The sequence below is a fragment of the Mucor mucedo genome (genome assembly GCF_025094135.1).
Source record: "Mucor mucedo strain NRRL 3635 chromosome Unknown EV154scaffold_193, whole genome shotgun sequence".
Lineage (NCBI taxonomy): Eukaryota > Fungi > Mucoromycota > Mucoromycetes > Mucorales > Mucoraceae > Mucor > Mucor mucedo.
The window spans coordinates 60,995-78,068 of record NW_026252477.1 but is presented as its reverse complement, the minus strand read 5'-3'; the positions used below and the strand labels follow the sequence as shown (position 1 = coordinate 78,068).

General features: G+C 35.2%; 11 protein-coding genes across 11 annotated transcripts; 5 read left to right on the top strand and 6 right to left on the bottom strand.

The window, feature by feature from the left end:
• The first annotated feature begins 35 nt into the window (after window positions 1–35).
• Window positions 36–2,255, top strand: EV154DRAFT_453048 (uncharacterized protein). The gene is made up of 5 exons (XM_051597280.1): window positions 36–130; window positions 198–279; window positions 357–1,101; window positions 1,154–1,733; window positions 1,800–2,255. The coding sequence occupies exons 1-5, from the start codon at window positions 67–69 to the stop codon at window positions 2,075–2,077; spliced, it is 1,749 nt and encodes a 582-aa protein (XP_051451303.1). The 5' UTR covers window positions 36–66; the 3' UTR covers window positions 2,078–2,255.
• Window positions 2,256–3,485: 1,230 nt separating this feature from the next.
• On the bottom strand, window positions 3,486–3,851 carry EV154DRAFT_529521 (uncharacterized protein; the record flags this gene model as incomplete). Its single annotated transcript, XM_051603685.1, has 1 exon — window positions 3,486–3,851. One exon carries the CDS (start codon window positions 3,846–3,848, stop codon window positions 3,648–3,650), a length of 201 nt encoding a protein of 66 aa, XP_051451302.1. The 3' UTR covers window positions 3,486–3,647.
• On the bottom strand, window positions 3,791–4,913 carry EV154DRAFT_529517 (uncharacterized protein). The gene is made up of 4 exons (XM_051603684.1): window positions 4,744–4,913; window positions 4,639–4,660; window positions 4,439–4,581; window positions 3,791–4,372 (listed from the first exon to the last, which is right to left on the bottom strand). Exons 1-4 carry the CDS (start codon window positions 4,786–4,788, stop codon window positions 3,950–3,952), a joined length of 633 nt encoding a protein of 210 aa, XP_051451301.1. The 5' UTR covers window positions 4,789–4,913; the 3' UTR covers window positions 3,791–3,949.
• On the top strand, window positions 4,744–5,325 carry EV154DRAFT_529514 (uncharacterized protein). Its single transcript, XM_051603683.1, has 3 exons — window positions 4,744–5,051; window positions 5,110–5,170; window positions 5,237–5,325. The coding sequence occupies exons 1-3, from the start codon at window positions 4,879–4,881 to the stop codon at window positions 5,264–5,266; spliced, it is 264 nt and encodes an 87-aa protein (XP_051451300.1). The 5' UTR covers window positions 4,744–4,878; the 3' UTR covers window positions 5,267–5,325.
• A 670-nt stretch (window positions 5,326–5,995) lies between these two features.
• Window positions 5,996–7,733, top strand: EV154DRAFT_529513 (uncharacterized protein). The gene is made up of 5 exons (XM_051603682.1): window positions 5,996–6,338; window positions 6,397–6,464; window positions 6,536–6,679; window positions 6,734–6,796; window positions 6,862–7,733. The coding sequence occupies exons 1-5, from the start codon at window positions 6,175–6,177 to the stop codon at window positions 7,650–7,652; spliced, it is 1,230 nt and encodes a 409-aa protein (XP_051451299.1). The 5' UTR covers window positions 5,996–6,174; the 3' UTR covers window positions 7,653–7,733.
• Window positions 7,658–8,603, bottom strand: EV154DRAFT_529511 (endoribonuclease L-PSP). Its single transcript, XM_051603681.1, has 5 exons — window positions 8,455–8,603; window positions 8,347–8,382; window positions 8,198–8,263; window positions 7,927–8,090; window positions 7,658–7,871 (listed from the first exon to the last, which is right to left on the bottom strand). The coding sequence occupies exons 1-5, from the start codon at window positions 8,471–8,473 to the stop codon at window positions 7,773–7,775; spliced, it is 384 nt and encodes a 127-aa protein (XP_051451298.1). The 5' UTR covers window positions 8,474–8,603; the 3' UTR covers window positions 7,658–7,772.
• Window positions 8,604–9,308: 705 nt separating this feature from the next.
• Window positions 9,309–10,853, bottom strand: EV154DRAFT_474030 (WD40-repeat-containing domain protein). Its single transcript, XM_051597948.1, has 3 exons — window positions 10,617–10,853; window positions 9,923–10,535; window positions 9,309–9,833 (listed from the first exon to the last, which is right to left on the bottom strand). Exons 1-3 carry the CDS (start codon window positions 10,723–10,725, stop codon window positions 9,509–9,511), a joined length of 1,047 nt encoding a protein of 348 aa, XP_051451297.1. The 5' UTR covers window positions 10,726–10,853; the 3' UTR covers window positions 9,309–9,508.
• Window positions 10,854–11,751: 898 nt separating this feature from the next.
• Window positions 11,752–12,602, bottom strand: EV154DRAFT_529505 (MIR motif-containing protein). Its single transcript, XM_051603680.1, has 4 exons — window positions 12,529–12,602; window positions 12,382–12,469; window positions 12,040–12,312; window positions 11,752–11,980 (listed from the first exon to the last, which is right to left on the bottom strand). Exons 1-4 carry the CDS (start codon window positions 12,564–12,566, stop codon window positions 11,828–11,830), a joined length of 552 nt encoding a protein of 183 aa, XP_051451296.1. The 5' UTR covers window positions 12,567–12,602; the 3' UTR covers window positions 11,752–11,827.
• Window positions 12,603–13,078: 476 nt separating this feature from the next.
• Window positions 13,079–15,589, top strand: EV154DRAFT_556542 (uncharacterized protein; the record flags this gene model as incomplete). Its single annotated transcript, XM_051605358.1, has 3 exons — window positions 13,079–13,153; window positions 14,166–14,182; window positions 14,594–15,589. The coding sequence occupies 3 exons, from the start codon at window positions 13,079–13,081 to the stop codon at window positions 15,246–15,248; spliced, it is 747 nt and encodes a 248-aa protein (XP_051451294.1). The 3' UTR covers window positions 15,249–15,589.
• On the top strand, window positions 15,258–15,563 carry EV154DRAFT_431483 (uncharacterized protein; the record flags this gene model as incomplete). Its single annotated transcript, XM_051596613.1, has 1 exon — window positions 15,258–15,563. The coding sequence occupies one exon, from the start codon at window positions 15,258–15,260 to the stop codon at window positions 15,561–15,563; it is 306 nt and encodes a 101-aa protein (XP_051451295.1).
• On the bottom strand, window positions 15,573–16,157 carry EV154DRAFT_570601 (uncharacterized protein; the record flags this gene model as incomplete). The annotated part of the gene is made up of 1 exon (XM_051606205.1): window positions 15,573–16,157. One exon carries the CDS (start codon window positions 16,155–16,157, stop codon window positions 15,573–15,575), a length of 585 nt encoding a protein of 194 aa, XP_051451293.1.
• Window positions 16,158–17,074: the final 917 nt, after the last annotated feature.

Below are 17,074 nucleotides of genomic sequence, written 5' to 3'. Positions count from 1 at the left end.
AGTTTTTATTTTTTTATCGTTTTTTATTTTTTATTCTTATCCTTCTTACAAATTTTTTTTTCTTGTATGGCACCTATTGACAAAGAATCCCCTATCAACGATCCTAAATTTACTTATGTCGTAGGCATTGGTAAGTAGAGGCGCCCCCCTTTTTTTTTTCCTGTGTGTGTGTTGTAAAGTTAAATGATTTTTTGTAGATTTTGGCACAACCTATTCTGGAGCTGCCTATGTATTTACTAAACCTGGCAGCAACAAGGAAATTTGTGATATTTTAAAATGGTAAAGTTTTGCCGCCGCCCTCCGCCCTCCCCCCCAAAAAAAAAAACTGCCAATATTTTTAACAAAAATGAATTCAGGCCTTTAAACAGTGGAACAAATCTTGTCAAAATTCCAACGGCAATTCGATATCATAAACAAGATTTGGAAAAATATATATGCGCTTTAGAAGTATCAGAAAATAAAAGTAGGATAAAAGAGTACGATCCCATCAACTATTTGTTCAAGTTGCATCTTCACGAAGACACGAGAGATGGTATCCCTGATTTACCAGAGGGTAAGACAGTCACCCAAGTGATTGCGGATTATTTAAGATACCTTCATACTCATATCTGCAGTGAGATGAAAAGAAACTTGGGTACCAAAGTCGAAAATGAAGAAAATTTGAAGTCCTCCATTCGATATTGTATCACTGTACCTGCCATATGGTCCTCAAAAGCGAAATCCGTAATGCGACAGGCCACTATTCTAGCAGGTATTATTGACGAGCATGATCATGTGGACCGACTTGTGATGGTGGGTGAACCAGAGGCAGCAGCACTCTATGCCGAAAATATGAGTGGTGGTGTTAAAATCGCGTCCGGAAAGACTTTGATGATTGTGGATGCGGGTGGCGGAACCATTGATTTAACCACGTTTGAAAAAACAATTGAAGGAGAGACGAAATGTTTTAAAGAAATCACAGAAGGGATTGGAAATACCTATGGCTCATCTAGATTGGATTTAAATTTTAAAGAATATATTTTACAAAAAATGGAGCATTATCCCGCACTTATTCCGATTCAGCTAGTAAATTTGGTAGATGATTTTCGAAAGAGAGTCAAGGTAAGAGAAAAAACAGGAAGAGGGGAAATGTTTTAAACTCTGTTTTGAACAGATTGATTTTGGAGATATGCATGAAGATCGTGTTTACTTTGATGTAGTCTATCATGGACAGATCCGGGATGATGGTTTTAGTTTGGATGAAAAAGGACTTACTATTTCAACAAAAGTGTTGGAGGCTGAAGTATTTAACCCTGTCATTCAGGAAGTGATCCAGTTGGTTCAATTCCAACTTGACCGATTGAATGGTACTCCATTAGACTACATTATCATTGTAGGTGGGTTTGGTCAAAACAAGTATTTAATTGAAAAAATCAAGGAAAATTTTGCAAGTAAAGTAGGTGATGTTATTGTTCCCGACGGGGGAGAGGTAGCGGTAACAAGAGGCGCGGTCTATTTTGGTCTGGATCCTTACTCTATCAGCCACAGAAGAATGAGACTTACTTATGGTATCAATATTAGCTCTCCCTTTATTGAAGGTGTGGATAGATTGGATTATAAAAGAACAGACAGTGAAGGCAAGGATATTTGCATTAACCGTTTTGATGCCATCGTCAAAAAAGGTGACGATGTGAGTATTCAAAATGGATATACTAGGACTTATTACACTTTTAATTCGGGAGCCTGTCATCTTAGTAAGTTACTTTTTCTGTTTCTTGTTACAGATCGTTAACCTTTTTTTCTTTTCTTTCTTCTTATAGAGATATATGGGTATGACGACGACACAGTCCCACGCTATGTTTCAGACACTGTTCTACGCAACGGATCAAAAACTGTCAAGACGAATGAAGACTCTGGTAACGAAGCATACAAGGTGGCTGAATTTGTCTTTAACTTGCCTGAAGGAAAGCCTGGAAAAAAGACTGAGTTCACCATGACAATGTTTTTCGGACACATGGAAATTAAGGTTGAAGTCGCTCTACCAGGGGTTGATAAAAAGGAAACATTCACAGCATCTTATGATCATCGTGCAAGTTGAATAATGTTTAACATCAAGCAAACCTTTTATTTTATAATTAATTTAATTCGATGCCTAAACGCTGAATTTTTTTACATGATATTACTAAATAACCAGATTATTCAATGTGTTATTTGTTAAAATTAAATAATGATTGCTCTTTTCGATAATAAACTTTTATTTTTATTTATTTCTTTAATGCACAACGTAAGAATACCCCCGATTTCTACTAAGTATATTTATAAATGTGCAAGACAGAGAGTCAAAAAAAAAGTTGTTTGTATCAACAGGTTTGATCCTGTTATTGTCCAAAAAGGGAGAATAAGCTGTAGTCACCACCAGAATCTTTAATTCGAGATGTCAGTACCAAGTTGTGATGGTATGACGCCGAAAAAACAATGTTATGTTTCAAAGTGAAAGAGCAAGTGTAACCTTCACGTGATGGTAACGAGGCGTATTTGGTTTACTCAAGTGCATTCACAGACGTAGAGTTGTTAATTCCAGATGGACTCTTCAAATCGCACAGATAGAGTCTTTTGTAGTTTCTCTTTGGGCTGACCAAGGTACAGTGAGGTTGAAAAAGGGGAGGCGTAATCCGGTAAGCATGGTGATAAAAGACCAACCCACACAAGGGCCTGGTTCATTTTACACGCATTTTAAAATAAACAAAATAGAAATTAAAAAGCAGCTGATCCCTTCTCAATTTAAATAAAAATCATGCAGCACTTTTTTTTTAAAACTCCCGGTTTAAAGCTTATAAATGAGTCTCCCCTATATAGAGAAAGGAAAGAGAAGCACTTTTTGTTTGGGGTTACTCCTAAGATACAACATGATTGGAAAAAAGAAAAGCAGAGATTAGGATGGTGGAGACTTATTGAGGGGATTCTGTACCTTACCTAAAATAGATAAAGACATCAAGATGCATAACAACAAAATGATGGGTTTGCTACACACCTAAAAAAAAAAAAAAAGATGACTCGATTATTTTTATAAAGGTTTTCTTGTAGCATCTTGTTTGTTGTTGTACAAAATGAGTGGAATTTTATTTTAAATTGCATTTTTTAATTGTCTGTCAAAAATATTAACAAAATAGATTTTTTCAAACCTCCTCTCACCCCTTGAAAATACCTGGGTCCTAACCAAACCCCCATTCCACTTTTGACGATTGTAATTTACAAATTGACATTTTTTTTTTTTTAAAAAAAAAAAAAAGCGGATGACTTTTATGATGTAATTTTTTTTAGCATAAAACACGTATAAACTAGGCAGTATCTGTCCATCCTACTCTTTTTTTTTTAAAATGAACAAATGTATGCACGGATATCACACATGTATCGAATTTTCCAGCTTTTTTATGATTAATCGTAATGCATTTTGCATAATCATACAATAAAAGGCTTTTTTTTTATATAAATCACGTAAAAGAGTCTTAGTGCGGGAAAAGGGCTTTTTATTTGTTATATGCAAGTATGCTTAATCCCAATAAAAAGAGGGGCGGATGACCTAGACTGGGAAAGGCCTTTTTTTTTCTTCTCACAGGTAAAGTAAAAATATATATACAACGTTTTTTTTTTATATAATAATAAATAAATCATGATAATAAAAAGGAAACAGGTAGATAGAGTAATAATCCACCAAAGGGAAACATAAAGACAGTTAAGGTCCATCCTAGCTTAAAAGCAATGGATCGAGTGGACATGAGTGCACCATAGACAATCCATAGATCCATGAGTAATATAAGAGCACCAAGAATCATGGGCGATTGATCTGTAGTTTTTCGATATAAAGACATACGGAGAGAGAGAGAGAGAGAGATAGACAGAAAGAAAGAAAGAAAGAAAAGAAAAAAGAAAAAAGTTCATTATTTATTACTACTTGTACGACAATAACAATCTAGAAGCCACGGTAGTCATTCAACAAGATCCGTAAACCTTCTTGCGGTAACCAATTTTGTCTTTTAGTGTTGGCAATGATGGGTGTAGCTACTTCTGGATTTGACGCTCGCTTTTTAATGATACGGTGTCTGTATAGATCCAAGTTGTTTACAGAGGAAGAACAAGAGGAATCCGTCTTTTTATCATCCTCATCTTCTTCTTCGTCTTCTGATGAGGAGTAGTTTCTCATCAATGATGAATCATCCCTAGGACTACTTGCAATAGGTTCTTGAAGTGATTGAATCGTACCTTGAGCCTGCTCAAGCATATGTGTATATTCGCGCATTCGTTCAGCCACATCAAGCACACTGCCTTGATGTTGTTTCTGATAGTCTGCAATAGTGGATATACGTCCTTTTAATTGACCAGTTTCGTAAACAACCTACAAAAATTTAGATATGAGTAACGGGATCTTTTTACAAACACATACACAAATAGATATATTTACGGTGGCCAAATTGGTGTGAATGTGCCGCATCGCCCGCGTTGCATACACATCTGATTCTCTTTGCTTGTTTACAGTTTTTTCTAATAAAACTTGAAGGTTCACATTGACTTCCTGCGTGGCAGTTAAACCTTTTTCGATTTCACCTAGAAACGAACTGTTAGTCTAAATTGGTACACATGGTGATAAATGCGAAAACTTACGGACTCGATCTTTTGAATGATTCTTTAATATAAAGCGGTGAAAAGTTAGTGTGTGTATGTGTGTGTTGAATGAACATTCCAATTAACCAAAAGAGTTGAACTTACAAGATCGATTTCCATACCGTCCATTTGCTTTGCCAAACCGTTCATTTCATTTCTAAAACGAAGGATATCTTGTCTTACTTGGCCTATTTCTCTCAAGAATTGATTTTTCTCGTGTAAATCATCGTTTAAATAATTATGACTGATAGGTGTAGAGTAAGATGTACAAAGCTAATAATAATAATAAAGGGGATTTTTTTTTGGGTAAGTCTCGTTTCTCTCCTATTCTTCTTTCTCCTTATTCTTTCTGCTTTTTCTTTTTTTTTGTTGTTGTTGTTGTATTACCTTTTCACGATAATAGTTGTTGGATTCTATTTTGTTTGTAAGTTTTCATGCAAAAAAGATTGAATTATCATGTGAGTAAGGTACCTTTAGCACGTCTCATTGCCCAGTTATTACATTGAAACGACTCCGAATCACTAAAAGACAGCTATTGGGAATAAGAAAGTTAACAAAGAAGAAAATAAGAGTCAGATATATAAATGATTTTTTTTACCTGGGCATACTCCTCGAGATTCATTTATAGATACATGAAAAAGCACAGAAAATTCAGGTACCAAAAAAAAATAAAATGTAATAAATTATATATTTATAAAAAGAAGAAACAAAAAAAAAATTAAAATTGGGTGCTCTTTTATAATTATCTTGTAAAGCTACGTCACCTTTTTTTTTTCCCAAAAAAAAAAGCATGTTTCTTTTCCTTTCTCTTCACCCCCCAACCCCCAATTTAGGATTGCATAATTGGCTTTTAATTCGTCATTTAATAACTTTACTCTCCTTGCATAAGATGGATGGGCAAATTTTTTTGTTTTTCGTTCGGCGTACAAGAAAACAAATGGAATTTTGTTTATTTATTTTCGCGTATAAAATTTCTATTTTTAAGTGAGCTACCAAACTATTGGTGCCTTTTTTCCTAATCTCTGTTATATGAAATGAAAATGACGTTTCTAATTGTGTTCATCAATGTGATCTCTCTCTTTTTTTTATAGCAATCATGATACGCCTCATTTGTGTGCAAAAAAATTGAGCTTCAACATTACGAAATTGTGCCTTTTTTTTTTTCATGCGCACAGAGGTTTTTTTTTTTGTAAGACCGCGCCTTATTTTACACTCTAATCATTTTAAAACCTCATGGTTTTTCTCTAAAAAAAATATAATCGTGTGATTGTGACTCTACATCCCCAGAACACAACTAATTTCCTATAAAATAACATACCATGTATGTACTTTCTTTTTTTTTGTCACTGCAACTTTTAGTCAGATGATATTTTCATGTACACACTTTTTTTCTTCTTTCATAAAAAGGATGAGGTCATGCAACGTGTGTGTTTACAAAGAGTTTTTATAAGTGCGCGCGGGACTTTAAAAAATTATTATATGGGGGAGGGGGGATGTCTTTTTTTAGGTTTTGCAGATACATCATTACATTAAAAAATGTCTACGAAACGCTCACTTCAACACTTTGTGGTGGTTTCCAAATGTAGAAGAAATAATGTGATTCTACCCAAATTGGCCACTCGACGTTTCTATGCAACTCGAAATAAAAAAATAGAGGCTTCCATGGGCGGCATATTCGAGCCTTTTCTTAATGAAAGCATGTGAGTCTTCTATTTTTCACCCCATTCCTTTCTCTCTCAAACTAATGTAACTGTAAAGCGAAAAGAAGGTAGTAAAACAAAAAGTCATTACACCAAAAGAATTACTCCATAAAGTAACTGTAAAAGGTATATTTTTATTTATTTTTTTAAAAAAACCACCTGTCAAAAAAAGAAGGCTCATAAAAGCGACCATGTAGACCTTTTACCAGAAGAGGAATTACTCAACATGGCCATCGCCAATAAACAAATCAGTCTTTCTGTCGACACACAAAAGGAAATTACTCGTATCTTACTAGACAACTTGGTACATGATGGTACTGAGAAAGAAAAGATATGTCAATGTACGGTACAACGATGTCTTGTTCTTTTCTCTCAACTAACATTTTTTTTCTTAGTGGCCAACGGACAAGGCGCTCAATTGACAGCACTTGGAAATATTTTACTAAAAAGCTCCCAATGTAAGTTATTCGCACACTCATTATCATTCACCTAAAGATAGAACTAATCCCACCCCCGAGAATAGTTGGTGCACCACTGGCTTTGGCATTATACAAATTAGGCATGGAAAAGGGAGACGACGGAGGTGCGTTTAGTTATGCCAACATGATTTACAGAGGCTACAGAGGCACTGCCAAAAATGAAGACGAAGGTATTCGAATTCTATCCCAATTGGCACAAAAGGGTCACCCTTATGCACAAATGAATCTAGCGGCTATTTTGATGCGTACACAACCCGATCGCATTGAATCTGCCATTAAATTATACGAGTTGGCTGGTCGTGCTGGACTCGATAAAGCCTATAGTGAATTGGGTCGTATGTATCGTTTAGGCTATGGTGTACATCAGGATCATAAAAAGGCCATGGAATATTTTCAGATGGGTGCACAAAAGGGTAACCCTCAATGTAACTTTATGTTGGGTGTTTATTGCTCCTCGGGTCTGGGCAACGAGGAACGTAAACCGGATCAAGTGAAAGCGTTTAAGCATTTCCAAAAGGCTGCTGTCAAGGGGATGGCTGAGGCACAGTATAATGTGGGCCTGCGTTTTTTGAAGGGACATGGTGTGGAAGCCAATAGTTTTAACGCGGCAGAATTCTTTCGTATGGCTGCTTCACAAGGCTTTCAATTGGCCCAGATTAATTTGGCCGGTATGTACTCGGAAGGAAGAGGTGTCAAGAGTGATTTAGATGAAGCTAGACAATGGTTAGAAAAAGCAGCTGCTACAGGGGGTTCCATCGGAAAAGATGCACAAAAAAGAATAGACGAACTTGATCAAATTCAAGGCAAAAAGAGAGATAAATGCTCCATCATGTAATAAAGTTTTCCTTCACACAAAAAAAAAATCAATTTTTATTTTTTTTCCCATTATTTTTTTATACAGGCAGGAGAAAAAAAAAAGATATCGTATTGTTTTCTTTTTTTATAACTTGGATAGTCAATCGGTAAGAGCGACACATTCAATTTCAACAGCAACATCCAAGGGGAGACGAGCAACTTGAACAGCAGAACGAGCAGGTTGATGAGTAGAGAAGAACTATAGTTGATTTGTTAATATCACACTCTACACACTCTACACATATATAACTTACAGAAGCATAGATCTCGTTCATGGCAGCGAAATCGTTCATATCTCTAAGGAAAACGGTAGTCTTGACAACCTTTTCAAGGCTAGATCCAGCAGCCTTAAGAACTTCGGTCAAGTTGAGCAAAACTTGCTTGGTTTGATCTTGGACACCACCATCAATCACCTTGGCTACGATATTCCCATTTTTTTTTTAGTTTTTTTGTTTAAAAAACCTTTTTTTTTTTTTTTTTTTTTTTTTTTTTTTTTTTTTTTAGTTTCCCAGCGCTCAAACTTACCAGTAGCAGGGTCGATGGCAACTTGGCCAGAGGTATAGACAAATCCATTAGCCTTGACAGCTTGACCTATATACATATCATTTGGTATGAGTCTCTTATTATCGACGCGTGTATTTTTTTTACAACATAAAAAAACGTCAAAAACTTACAATAAGGACCGACAGCAGCGGGAGCAGTAGCAGTGTCTACATTATATCTTTTTTTTTAGCAAAAGCCCACTTATTTTTTAACCGTGTATATTCAGCAAAATTACTTACGGACAACAGTGAGAGACATGGTAATGAGGAAGATAAAAAGAAGTGAGTTTTTGATTTTTTAAAAAATCGAAAAGAACTTATAAATGAGTCTATCAAAGATGAAATGATTTGATTGGATGACTGTCTTTTTTTCTGGATAAAGTTTAAGCAAATGAAAAAACTCGTAGCACTTATTTTATCCGTGCGAAAAAATATATATGTGTGTGTGGGGATGAGAGTTTGAAAATTTTGAATGACAGATGCGAGATGGGCTTTTTCTTGTTCCCAAAACGTAATTATCTCATAAAATAGGATCCTAACTAACTAGCTAAAAAACTTGATTTCCCTTTTTTTTTTTGATGCAAAAAAGACTATATATATATATAAACTCATTGTAGTAGTATACGTGGTTTTATCACTCCATAAACAGCTAGAAAGAAATAGTAGGATAGATCCAAAAGATCACTCCTAAAAATAGAAATCTTAAGGTAGATGTCTAAAGTATATCCAAGCGAGCTTATACATGATAAGAGTGCGTGCTTTTCATCGTATAAGTATGTAAAATAGAAAGACACATGATGATTTTTCCTCATCATCATCATGTTGATAGTGATGACCCCAAGACGCAATGAACTAATCCTATATACCTATACGCATTGTTACAAAAAAAACACTGTCTAGAGAAGAGAAAATGAATACCATGCTTTTAAGAAATACAAATGTCCATCATAATATTTAGCACTGATGGAAAAGAGAAAACCAGAATAAATCGATGTCTACACGCGTAGGTGCTACAATTAAACATGCGTGCTTTAGTCCGCAGTCCTTCTGTCCTCCCCAAAATACAAATGAAAGTATACTATTGTTCGGAATATAGCTTGAAATTAATATATCTTTTTTTTTATTATAATTATTTTGTTTGGAAAGTTATAGATTTGTGTTGTACAATATATGTTTTTTTTTGAGAAAAAAAAAAGAAGAGAAAAAGGCCAAAAAAAAAAAGGGTGGGGTAGGGTAGGGGGGGATATAAAGAATGATGTGTGTGTGTGTGTGTATGTGTGTGTATGTTGTTGTTTTATGCCCATATTTTGAGATAACTGTCCCAACTACCGGTACATAAGGCCATACCATCATTGGATACACCCAAACAAGAGACTCTGTTTTCATGGCTTGTTAAAATACCTACACGTTCGCCCTTCAGAGTATCCCAAACATGACTACTGAAATCATCATAACCTGCAAATAAGAGTCGTCCAGAGGCAGAAAAGGCCACAGAGGTGATACCGTACAAGATACTCTCGTTCGTATAGGAGTTTAACTCTCGATCAGCACGCAAATCGAACAAGCGACAACTTGCATCATCTGAACCTGTACCAATAGCCATACCACTAGGGAAGAATCTATTTGAAAAAAAAAGAGACAAAGGTAGTTTAGTATGTGTGGATATATATATATATTTATATAGACGTTAATAAGGAGAAGAACTTACTGCACAGAGTTGATGTCACTTTCGTGACCAGTAAATGTTTGTACACAGTTTCTGGTTCTGATGTCCCATATTTTTGCTGTAGAATCACAAGCACCGGAGACAAACATATTAGGGTCAGTAGGAGAGACGGAGACACTCATGACATCACCGTTGTGATCCGCAAATTCATGAGTTTTGACGCCTGCATCAATATCCCACATGAAGCAAGTCATATCACCGGAACTGGTCAAGATACGACGGTCGTCTAGGAAACGACAACAACTGAGGTAACCTACGTGAGCAGATAATTCACGAGCGGGTCGAACAGGACCATCACGTGAATTTAAATTATAAATGGAACAAATATTATCGAGACCACCGCAGGCCACGAAATTACCAGAGGGTGCATAGGCTGCTGTCATGACCCAAGCAGAACGAAGTGGAATAGCATGTAATTTATTGGTCGTGTAGGCGTTCCAGACAATTAATTTACCATCTTGTGAAGCAGATACAAGGTGTTGACTATCGTTAGACCAATGCATAGCGTAAATCTTTGCTAAATGCCCACGTAAATTACGACGTACTTTCATCACCAATCGAGGTAACGCTTCCACTTCCTTGGCCATTTTTCTCACTGCAGTAAAAAAAAAAAAGTGAGCGGGATAAATTAGTTCTTTTTTTTTTAATAATAATATTCATAAAGAAAAAACCTTACGTGTTGTGTCGGCTAATGCTTCTTTTCTTTGTTTGATTCTTTCTTTCAAGAGATCTGCATCTCGACGTGCTGCTGCAATTCTCTCGGAAATGTCATCTTGATTTTGCATGTTGAAGTCTTGACAAGTCTAAATTTCTTCGTCGCTACTTTTTTGTTTGGTGGTTTTTTATTAAAAAAAAAAAAAAAAGAGAGAGAGAGAGTTTTTTTTTCGAGAAAAAAAAAAAAGTAGTAAAGAAGAAAAAGAATAATAATGAAAAAAAAAAGGTTTTTTTTTCATATATCGTTAAAGTTGTACCAGGTACCAATATAAAATTTCGATTCATTTGAAAGACAGATTTTTTACAAAAACCTTTTTGTTTCCTCTGTTTCTCCTCTCTTTTCTTTCCCTTTTTGGAGAACACAAAAAAAGATTCTATGTGTACACAAAAGAGCCTCATTCTTTTTACCCTTCAAAAAATAAAAAAAGATGATCTTTTTTTTTTTCCGTTGATGAAATCACAAAAACGATTTTTCTCAACTATTAAAAAAGCAGTTAGATTCAATTGCTCTTTCGGAGAACCGAGAACACGTTTTTCTTCTCTCTTTTTTTTTTTCTTTCTTTCTTTTGGGTTGTAAAGAGGATAACAATGGCCATAATTCTCTTTTTCAGATCCTTTTTTTTTTTCATCACAAGTAAGCAGCCTTCCCAATTCAAATAGCAATTACAAAACAAGTTCAAAATAACAATAGCCCAAAAAAAAAAAAGTACAATAATAATACACAAAATCTTGTATTCCTGTGTCACATCAATACATTTTTTTTGTTTCTCTTTTCATTTTTTGCATTACACATTTCATTTTATTCAAAAAAATAAAAACTCCTTTCAGTGTACCTCAATAAATCCAGTGAGGGGGGTTTATTTTCTTTCACTTGATCAAAGATTTGATTTTTTCCCTCTTTTTTTTCTTCACTTTTAAATGACACACACACAAATCTTGTCTGATCGATGGGCTTTACGCCATACACAATGGCATGATTTTCTTTTTTTTTGTAAGAGAATTACTAACCTCAATGGGCTCTTATTTTATACAACTGATCTACTCACAGCCAAGCGACTCTATGCACCCCAGACACAATTAAAAATAAAAACGTGTCATTTAGTGTAGTACTAAAACAGAAAAAAAAAAGTGGTTTATTTAAATGTGTGTGTGTGGGGAATAGGTATACAATTTTTAATCAAAAGAAACGGCCCACTTGTCGTTGTCATCGAGACCTTCGAAAGCAGTCACTTCGTTCTCGCCATCAGCCAAAGAAATCTCATGAGAGTGGAGGAGCTTACCAGTAGCAACATGGCGAAGAATGACGGGTTGGTCAACACGCCAGAACTAAATAGAATGAGTTGAATATATATTTAAATGCATTGGATACATATGAGTGAACTTACATCGTCATATTGCTCGTCATCTTGATCGTATTGTTCAACTCTCCAAACATCGTTTTCGTCAGTAGAGTCATCATCACCGAAACAAGAAACTTCTTGTTGACCAGAGACGGGACTCTCAATCTCATGAGAGTGGAGGTTGGCACGGTCAGTCACGTGCTTGAGACGAATGCTATCCTCGAATCCAACCTCGTAACCAGCCTCTTCTTCAGTAATGGTAGGAGGAAGAACAATCCAGGTGCTTTCATCGTTAGGAGATCCTTCTAAAGTGAAGACCTTATGTAAAAAAGAAACCCCATCAGTTTCTGCCTCCTCTTTTCACTTTCTCTCTCTTTTCTCTCTTACCTTTTGTTGGAAAGAACCACTTTCGTAAGTGCCTTGTTGGGAAGTAAGATAACGGTTGGTAGAGACGTGCTTGATTGAAACATGATCACTGTACATTCTGTTAAGACTTTTTTTTTTTTATACAATGCATCACACTTTTTTGCTTACCCGAAGCGAATGATACCATCTTCTTGAGGACGAGACATATTTTTATTATATATAAAAAGGGATAATGAAAAATAAAAAAACAGTATCGAGAGTGCTTTTTTTTCGTCCTTTTATAAACTATTTTTTTGCGTGAGTTTAAAAAAAAATCTGACTGGCTTGTAGCTGACACGTAATGCATCACTCAGATGTACTTTTTGTTTTAATTTTTACGTTTAACCGAATTCTAACTCCCTTTTATTTTTTTTCCATGACGACACATAGAACCTTATTCTCTATCATTTTCTCACATGAATAGACGCGTTGAACACAGGATGTTTATGGTCATTCTCTCCTGGGGTTTCTTGATAAACAACAAGAAAAACACGAAAAAAAAAAGTCGAGTTTAAAAAAAAAAAAAAAAGTTTCGGCTTCAAATTCAGGCATACATTTTACTGCCAAGTTTCCTTTTTAATTGTCTAATCCGCTTTTAGTGAAAAAAAAAAGAAAGTATCCGGCAAGAGCAATTATCTTAAGTTCTCTCATTTTGACAGTTTGGTTTTTTATTTTTTTAATGGCAGTAATTGGACTAAATAGAGAGTTTATATGTAACGCTGGTAACCCCATGTATGGAGGAGGACCACTTAAGGTCATCTTTTTAGCTTTACGCAACTACTATTATATTAAGAACTATTGAACACCTTACCTAAAGACGCAATGGCTGTAAATTGAAAGACTGAAGAGAATTCATAACAGGTAAATTTAGATTGCTGATGAATAATCAAGTTACATGAATTGGACGAGTATCTTGAAAACAAGTAATAATTTAAATAAACCATCATGTGTAAGAGAAGCGCAACTACCTGAATTTCATTCCTGACATTTAATACTTTTAAGATCTTGCTTAAATTATTCTTGTTATAAATTAAAACGTACCCACTTTGCTCTTCTTGTCAATACAAAGTTACAGGGTAAAACGGATCATGGCGGTGTTATACTATCATGAGGCCAAACACTTAGTGATTTACATCGTTCGAAGAAAAAAAAAAGACGCGTCCAAATATTTCAATATCAGCTATCAGAATGGATATGCGTTCACTGGATTATTGTCTATTAGTATTAAATGTTAAGATATATCAGTGAGAATACAAATGTCAATATACGACTAAATCAGGAGGCTTTTTAAGTAACTGTTATTGTGAATAGCGGAAATAGGTGGTTTTTCTTAGAATACAATTGGGGCGGTCAGTTCCCAAAAAAAACTAATTGAGCAACATAAACTTTTTTTGGTGGTCAAATGATGAAATGCAGTTCTTGGCAGAATAATAAGAACTCGGCATGAAAACAGTCTAAAAAAAAAAGAACCTTAATTTTTCCACTGACGGGTCCTCTTCCCTCCCTCCCCCCACGTAGTTTTTTAAAGAAGAAATAGCAAACAAACATCAATTGGTGTGTTTGCTGGTGGAGCTCCCCTAACCCCTACCCCAATGAAGATACTTCCCCCCAGGATAAAAATGTGATAAAAATTAACACCAGGGACGCGACATGGATTTTCAAAACCCAGCATATATATTTTCTGTAAAAAGATTTTTTGGTCACACACGGCATTATATAAAAAAAATGACATGAATATGACACCGCTTTTTTTATAATATCTACAGGTTTTTAGTCTTAATTGGTACGCTTGATTTTTTTTTTTTTGGTAAAACACACACTTTATTATTATTTTTTGGTACGTTACGCTATGATACGTTACGATACGATTCGCTACGCTACCATACGCTACGCTTTTTTTTAAAAAAATGTCTCCATTCTTATTGGTCGGCTTGAGTTAAAAATCAGATTTGATTTTTTCATTGGGGTACGATACGATACGATACGATACGCTTTTTCTTGATTTTACTTTACAAAAAAAAAAAAAAAAAAAAAAAGCCTGATTATTTCAACACTGGTAAAAATAAGAAAGAATATTATAAAAACAAACACTCTCTTATATGAAATTGTTTAGACACAACTGACAGCAACCCCCTCTATAATCGTAGGCCAGGAACTGACTTAATTAGTAAACTGGTACTAACTGACACACAAGTAATATTCGCGCTATCAAAAGCTCTCGTTCCAGAAGCGGCAGAAGACAGCTACGTTTCGGTGCCTACAGAATTCATAAACGAAAAAAAAAATGTGAGGTTCTTTATGCTCCTTCTAATCCCTTGAGTTCGTTTCCTCCAATATTGGTGGAGGTGCAAAATAAGGTCGATGAAAAGTTTTTGACACGCGCCATTCAGTACTGTACCCTCACATTTGAGCGCTACAACAGACTCCCTATAATTGTAATATTTGGCATTGCAAATGCTACAGCGTCTTTAATGAGAAAGACTGAAGATAGCGATTTCCCCTTTGCCAGACAGATACAAAGCATTGGATGGGCTGAGCGTTGTCTGCTGCTCACTTCCTCAATATTACAGGTAAATCAACAAGAAGAGATATTACATCCTTTGCAAGCGGTTGGTCATTTTCTCTGCTCTCAATCTCTCTCTATAAATACTTTGGATTATGGAAATAATGACTCTTTGATGAAATTACTTTATGCAATTGCTCAGCGAAATCTTGATCAGATAATTGGAGAAGAAACCGAAAAACTGGAGGCCGTAAAAAACATTTGTGACATCAGTGAAACTCAGCTTCAAAAAGTAAAAAAAAATGCCTGGAACAAGAAGATAAAGTTTCAAACAAAAGAGCATTGAGCTATGTGGATGATACTTTGTCGTTTATACAGCGACAGAAGGAAATACTGTGACGCTATTGAAACAACTCCAGTTGAAGAAACCCCTCCTACAGTTTATCTGAACAAAAGATGGCCCACAAGCGCTCTAGAGCCTGGTAACACAAAACTTGATACAGAACTATACGAATTCGTTCAACGTTTTAAAAGTGGAAAAACAGATATGATTAATTGGAAAAAATGCTTTGAACAAGGTCATCTTGAAAAGATAAGCTCAATCAAGCGATTCAACAACAGCGAGAGTTTACGCTGCCATTATAATAGGAAATTCAAATAAACTATTTTATTATAAGCTATCGTTACATAATATAACTTTCTCATTGCTCGTAATAGCAATTATAATATCTAATAATGGATAGTGTCTTACTTTACTCTTGTTGAGCTTAATATCTTCTGATGACACCAACATGCACTGCTTTGCCCAAAATGCACACGTTATTTCTCTAAAAAGTGGGAGATCGTGGTGCTGCAAGCTTTGTTCAATAATTTTTTCATCAAGTTGCTGGACAACGATGATCACACAAATAGGAAGAGTCTTATATTGTTCAAAAATGTTGGTACGTGGTTGAATGATTTGATTAAATTTCTTTTCTTCAAAGGTCTCAATAATATTTATGACTATAGGAGGCAAATCAGTTTTAAGACTACAAGGAGTATACAGGACAGCACCAAAATTTTGATGCATAAATTCTGGAGGTTCAACAACATATGAATCTTTTTCTGCTTTAAAGATTGTTGTAGTTATGACGTTGCCGATTCGTTTATCAGTTAAAACAATCTTGCTGACCAAATCAATGCTAGGGAGGTATTCAGTTGGGACAATAAAATTACAAAACTCTTGGCCGTTTTGATCTAAAAATTTTCTTTGCATGTAAAAGCGAAACTATTTACATCTTTAATGTTCATTTGACTTTCCATTCATTTCTAGCAAAATTGTTTTACAGAAGAAAAAAAACTACCGCAGACCTTCGGCCTGCTTGTGCTCCCGATCGTATTGTAGCGTATCGTACCGTAACGTATCATAGCGTAACGTACCAAAAGATAATAATAAAGTGTGTGTTTTACCAAAAAAAAAATCAAGCGTACCAATTAAGAATAAAAACCTGTAGATATTATAAAAAAAGCGGTGTCATATTCATGTCATTTTTTTTATATAATGCCGTGTGTGACCAAAAAATCTTTTTACAGAAAATATATATGCTGGGTTTTGAAAATCCATGTCGCGTCCCTGGTGTTAATTTTTATCACATTTTTATCCTGGGGAGGAAGTATCTTCATTGGGGTAGGGGTTAGGGGAGCTCCACCAGCAAACACACCAATTGATGTTTGTTTGCTATTTCTTCTTTAAAAAACTACGTGGGGGGAGGGAGGGAGGAGGACCCGTCAGTGGAAAAATTAAGGTTCTTTTTTTTTAGACTGTTTTCATGCCGAGTTCTTATTATTCTGCCAAGAACTGCATTTCATCATTTGACCACCAAAAAAAGTTTATGTTGCTCAATTAGTTTTTTTTGGGAACTGACCGCCCCAATTGTATTCTAAAAAAAACCACCTATTTCCGCTATTCACAATAACAGTTACTTAAAAAGCCTCCTGATTTAGTCGTATATTGACATTTGTATTCTCACTGATATATTGTAACATCTAATACTAATAGCCAATAACCCAGTGAACGCATATCCTGTCTCACCTCCATTCTGATAGCTAATATTGAAACATTTGGACGTGTCTTTTTTTTTTCGAACGATGTAAATCACTAATTGTTTGGCCTCATGATAGTATAACACTGCC

What these genes read in the sequence shown, in the direction of transcription:
- EV154DRAFT_529517 (XM_051603684.1), bottom strand. Translation starts at nt 4,788, where the DNA reads ATGAACGGTTTGGCAAAGCAAATGGACGGTATGGAAATCGATCTT. An exon ending in ACGGTATGGAAATCGATCTT is followed by an intron (nt 4,661 to 4,743) that starts GTAAGTTCAACT and finishes TTTATATTAAAG; the next exon opens with AATCATTCAAAAGATCGAGT. An exon ending in TTCACACCAATTTGGCCACC is followed by an intron (nt 4,373 to 4,438) that starts GTAAATATATCT and finishes AAATTTTTGTAG; the next exon opens with GTTGTTTACGAAACTGGTCA.
- EV154DRAFT_529514 (XM_051603683.1), top strand. Translation starts at nt 4,879, where the DNA reads ATGACTGATAGGTGTAGAGTAAGATGTACAAAGCTAATAATAATAATA. An exon ending in ACGATAATAGTTGTTGGATT is followed by an intron (nt 5,052 to 5,109) that starts CTATTTTGTTTG and finishes TGAGTAAGGTAC; the next exon opens with CTTTAGCACGTCTCATTGCC. An exon ending in TCCGAATCACTAAAAGACAG is followed by an intron (nt 5,171 to 5,236) that starts CTATTGGGAATA and finishes GATTTTTTTTAC; the next exon opens with CTGGGCATACTCCTCGAGAT.
- EV154DRAFT_529513 (XM_051603682.1), top strand. Translation starts at nt 6,175, where the DNA reads ATGTCTACGAAACGCTCACTTCAACACTTTGTGGTGGTTTCCAAATGT. An exon ending in CCTTTTCTTAATGAAAGCAT is followed by an intron (nt 6,339 to 6,396) that starts GTGAGTCTTCTA and finishes GTAACTGTAAAG; the next exon opens with CGAAAAGAAGGTAGTAAAAC. An exon ending in TTTACTAAAAAGCTCCCAAT is followed by an intron (nt 6,797 to 6,861) that starts GTAAGTTATTCG and finishes CCCCGAGAATAG; the next exon opens with TTGGTGCACCACTGGCTTTG.
- EV154DRAFT_529505 (XM_051603680.1), bottom strand. Translation starts at nt 12,566, where the DNA reads ATGTCTCGTCCTCAAGAAGATGGTATCATTCGCTTCGG. An exon ending in GATGGTATCATTCGCTTCGG is followed by an intron (nt 12,470 to 12,528) that starts GTAAGCAAAAAA and finishes CAGAATGTACAG; the next exon opens with TGATCATGTTTCAATCAAGC. An exon ending in ATGACGAGCAATATGACGAT is followed by an intron (nt 11,981 to 12,039) that starts GTAAGTTCACTC and finishes CATTCTATTTAG; the next exon opens with TTCTGGCGTGTTGACCAACC.
- EV154DRAFT_474030 (XM_051597948.1), bottom strand. Translation starts at nt 10,725, where the DNA reads ATGCAAAATCAAGATGACATTTCCGAGAGAATTGCAGCAGCACGTCGA. An exon ending in AGCATTAGCCGACACAACAC is followed by an intron (nt 10,536 to 10,616) that starts GTAAGGTTTTTT and finishes TTTTTACTGCAG; the next exon opens with TGAGAAAAATGGCCAAGGAA. An exon ending in AGTGACATCAACTCTGTGCA is followed by an intron (nt 9,834 to 9,922) that starts GTAAGTTCTTCT and finishes TTTTTCAAATAG; the next exon opens with ATTCTTCCCTAGTGGTATGG.
- EV154DRAFT_453048 (XM_051597280.1), top strand. Translation starts at nt 67, where the DNA reads ATGGCACCTATTGACAAAGAATCCCCTATCAACGATCCTAAATTTACT. An exon ending in TACTTATGTCGTAGGCATTG is followed by an intron (nt 131 to 197) that starts GTAAGTAGAGGC and finishes GATTTTTTGTAG; the next exon opens with ATTTTGGCACAACCTATTCT. An exon ending in TTCGGGAGCCTGTCATCTTA is followed by an intron (nt 1,734 to 1,799) that starts GTAAGTTACTTT and finishes TTCTTCTTATAG; the next exon opens with AGATATATGGGTATGACGAC.
- EV154DRAFT_529511 (XM_051603681.1), bottom strand. An exon ending in CGCTGCTGTCGGTCCTTATT is followed by an intron (nt 8,264 to 8,346) that starts GTAAGTTTTTGA and finishes ATATGTATATAG; the next exon opens with GTCAAGCTGTCAAGGCTAAT. An exon ending in TGCCATCGACCCTGCTACTG is followed by an intron (nt 8,091 to 8,197) that starts GTAAGTTTGAGC and finishes GGAATATCGTAG; the next exon opens with CCAAGGTGATTGATGGTGGT.